Raw genomic sequence first — 4,201 nt, forward strand, 5'->3', positions numbered from 1 at the left:
GTTTTATTCCATCTTCCAACTAGATGCAGATATATCCTAAAACTAACTAATATATATGATCAAAATTGTTCGATTGCATTATGCTGCATGTCTATGTGGCAAAGAACAGATCAAAATTATTTACATGAGCAAATCCTTTAAAATCATTCCCTCTCCAAAAGCAAATGGACACTTCAGAATGGCTCTTCAATCCCTTTGATCAAAAGCTAGAAGGTATTTGTGAGGCAAACTGGTGCTGGCCCTTCCCTAAACACATCTTCCCTCACTTGTTTCATCCTTGTCCTATTTTAAATCCAGACGTAAATAAACCAAATACTCCGAACTAACGGGAAAGTTTCTTGCCACGTGGATCTGCAACAGTTGTTTAGAAGTTGACTCAAACCTGTGGCTGTGCGAGCACCAAGCGACATGGGAGGCGCAGCTTGCCACAGGGCTCCAGCTAGGTAGCAGGCCTCAGATCCGACTTTACCCCCCATCCCCTCTCGTTGCCCCCGACGCCCCCTTGCTGCGCTGGGGGGAGATAGCTGCTGTCTACCCCGCGCCTTCTCCCCCCCAGTACTGAGCGCGCGCCAAACAGGTCGGGAAACTCCCTTTCCGCGGCCACACAGCAGACCGCATTCCGCTCGTACCCCGGGCCCGGCCATTGGCTGGCTGGCGGGATGCCCGGCCCTGATTGGCCAGCCGGGAGCTGCACATTCCAAGTGGGGCTGGAGCGGGCCCCAGAGCGATTCGCCTTATTTGGGGCTGAGCGCTTTCCGCTGCCCCGGCCAACCGGGGGCTAGTGCGCCTGCGTGCGCGGAGCGTGCCCTTGGGGGCGGGGGAGTGGGCGGTATGTTAGCAGGGCGTGTGCCGTGCAGCGAGTGTGCCTGCTAGTCCCGCGTTCTCCTGCTCGTGTCGCTCGGCCCCGCCCGCAGCACCCACCGGTGAGTGGTCTCGGGGGTTCCGGAGCGGCTCTGCCTTCCGGCCGGGCGCCCCTGGGGAGTGCGATCCTCAGGCCACGGGGGTCCCGCTCCGTTTCCGCGCCGGGCCGCCCTGGTTAGGATCTAGCCGCTGCCCCGAGTGCTGGCAGCTGGGGGGGAGTTACCCCCGCTCCCAGGCCCGCACACGCTGCCCTGGCTGAGGTTAGATCTGCAGCCCGGAGCCGGCGCACCCTGGGCGTCGCAACTCGGCGGGTCTCTGCTCCCCCCGCACCCCCCTTGACTTCCAGCTCGGTTTGTGTTTTGACCCAGGCCATGTCCAAGTCCCTGAAGAAGATCGTGGAGGAGAGTAGGGAGAAGAACCAGCCCGAGGTGGACATGTGTGACCGGGGCATCTCTAACATGCTGGACGTCTCTGGCTTGTGTAGGTATCTCGAGGGTTTCCACCAGGACCCCAGTCTATGTTCCGACGTGTTGCCTCCCTCCCAAGCACAAGCAGTCACTGAAATCTGTGATAGAGGCAGGAGGCTGGCTTTCAAAGAGGCCCTTTCAGTAGGAAGAACATTCAAACAACTTCCTTATCTGTCTCTGTTAGGATGAACTTGGCCTTTTGCTGTTCATAGTGTTACATTTCAGCTTGGACACTGAAAATAAGTTGTCAGTTTCATTGTAGCTCTCAGTCCATTTCATTTCCTCAGCGCTGCACTAGTTGGGTTCCAAACACTGTTTATAAATATATCTGGTTATTTTTATTATGGTAGTAATACCAAGGTACATCAGTTGACTGGGGTTTAATTGTGATCACTATAAACTGAGCTTCTGGTGAAGATGCTCTAAGCCAAATGGGAGAGCTCTCTCCCATCTGCTTAATAATTCCTGCCTACAGAGATGGTGGCTGTGGCAGCAGGAGATCTCCCACTAATATAGTTCTGTCATAAGAATGGCCATACTGGGTCAGACCATAGGTCCATCTAGCCCAGTATTATGTCTTCTGACAGTGGCCAAACCAAGGTGCCCCAGAGGAAATGAACAGGTCATCAAGTGATCTATTTCCTGTCGCTCATTCCCAGCTTCTGGCAAACAAAGGCCAAGGACACCGTCCATGCCCATCCTAGCTATTAGCCATTGATGGACCTATCCTCCATGAATTCATCTAGCTCTTTTCTTGAACCCTATCATAGTCTTGGCCTTCACAACATCCTCTGGCAAAGAGTTCCACAGGTTGACTGTGTGTACTGGTGCTTAAGTCAGTATAACTTACATTGCTCAGGGATGTGGATTATTTACATCCCTGAGCAATGTAGGTAGTAATTTGTAGTATACACGTAGCCTGAAGTTTGGTCTAAACTACATACGTATGTTAGTATAACTAGGTTGCTCAGGTATGTGGAAAATCCACATCCTTGAATGATGCAGTTACGCTGACCTAAACCCTGGTGTAGTTAGAGCTTCTCCTGTCAGCATAGGTGTCATCTTCACTAAGCATTACAGGGTGACTCTGTAAGGCCTGGTCTACACGGGGGGGGGGAGGGGGCCAATGTAAGATGTGCAGCTGCAGCTAGGCTATTCCCATAGCTGAAATCGCGTATCTTATTTTGACTTACCTCCTTTCCTCACAGCACGGGATCGACGGCCGTGGCTCCCCTGTCAACTCTGCTTCTGCCGCTTGCCCTGGTGGAGTTCCGGAGTTGACAGGAGCGCATTCGGGGATCGACTTATCGCATCTAGATGAGATGCGATATATTGATCCCCAATAGATCGATCACTACCCACCGATCCGGCAGGTAGTCTGGACGTACCCTAATTGTGGACAAGGTGATAGGACTTGCGCAAGGTCACAGCAGGCCATGGGCAGAGCAAGTAGAACTTGTGTCTCCTGAGTCCTAGCTCAGTGTCCTGCCCACAGGACCATACTGGCACAGTTTCAAATTAATGTAAATATTCCTGTTGTTTTTAGGCAGAGGTAAGCAAGGAATCAATTTCTACTACATGCGTCCGACGAAGTGGGTATTCACCTGCGAAAACTCATGCTCCAAAACTTCTGTTAGTCTATAAGGTGCCACAAGACTCTTTGCTGCTTTTAAGGAATCAGCGCTTAGTTTCAGAAAATTTCATAGAAATTTTGTTTACTTTTTTATTCATTTTCCTGCTGATCAAACTCTGACAGTTTCAGGTAAAACAGAATTTGAAATATATCCAAACTGTTTGTTTTAATGGGCACACTAATATGGGGTATTCACCCAGATGAACAATGTTTTTAGACTAGAAAATACTTCTCTGAATTTGAGACTACTAAATATAGTCCAAACCTGACATTTGGGCTGCTTGACGCTTACAGATCTTGTAAAAGACTGTTTTTACAAAAGCCACATCTTGAGCTGGTTCTTCCTGCTCCCTTTATTAAGTCAATAACTTATTTTTAATTTCTGAAATACACTCAGTAGCTTTGAATCTGCGAAATGCTAAGCATCTACACTTTTGACTCCCAGCAACTTTGATAGAAGCTATAGGTGCTCTGAACCTGTTGGGAACAGAGTAGTAGTTTAGTTTCTTATTTTTCTCTCTCTTTCAGAGCATCACTGTCTAAACACACGATTAAAGATAAAGCTCCAGTTTAGTCAGGTTCATAAATGTGTATGTGTAGTACCGCTGATTTCAGTTTGGAGAATTTCCATTGGAACTGTTGATATCAATGTGAACGACTAATATCTTTTGTTAGTCACTGAATCAGGATCAAAGTGGCTTTGTAAACCCTTATTTACAGGAGCCAGCCTCTGCTCATGTGAGTCCACTGATTTCAGGGGACTAGTTGACTTAGGGCCTGATTGTACATCTCATAACTTTATGAACTCATCAGTTGGCTAAACTGCAATTTAAAAATGATCATGATTTTCTGTGTTACTTAAAATTACTGCTAATAAGTGAATTGCTCATGATGTCTCACTATGTTCCATAAAGTCACATTTCTGTATATGAGTTTTTCTGTTGCATTGGTCTAATTAAAAGGATATTGCTGAGCTTTGTACTATGGACCACCATATTAATGAAAAATAACCTGTAATACCCACAGTGTTAACCAAATATCAGTAGTAGGAAACAGAGAGCTGTGATTCTGCAAATGGATTTGCATGGATGAATCCCAGTTGACTGCGGGGGGGCAGGGGAAGAGGGGCTTGTCATAAATAGATAGCTAAGGGTTAATGTTTCTTTCACCTGTAAAGGGTTAACAAAGAGAACCAAACACCTGACCAGAGGACCAATCAGGAAACTGGATTTTTTCAAAG

General features: G+C 47.8%; 1 protein-coding gene across 2 annotated transcripts in view; it reads left to right on the forward strand.

Moving 5' to 3' along the window:
- The first annotated feature begins 809 nt into the window (after nucleotides 1-809).
- Nucleotides 810-4,201, forward strand: part of RSU1 (Ras suppressor protein 1) — a 194,171-nt gene continuing 190,779 nt past the window's right edge. The window contains exons 1-2 of one of the 2 annotated variants that reach the window (XM_075062317.1): nucleotides 810-923; nucleotides 1,230-1,341. In XM_075062317.1, coding sequence (XP_074918418.1) covers nucleotides 1,233-1,341 — 109 coding nt within the window. In that variant the 5' untranslated portion in view covers nucleotides 810-923; nucleotides 1,230-1,232. The remainder of the gene's footprint in view (nucleotides 924-1,229; nucleotides 1,342-4,201) is intronic. The other variant, XM_075062316.1, reaches the window with a different exon arrangement.

This window comes from Chelonoidis abingdonii, chromosome 2 (assembly GCF_003597395.2).
Source record: "Chelonoidis abingdonii isolate Lonesome George chromosome 2, CheloAbing_2.0, whole genome shotgun sequence".
In the NCBI taxonomy this organism is placed as follows: Eukaryota; Metazoa; Chordata; order Testudines; family Testudinidae; genus Chelonoidis; species Chelonoidis abingdonii.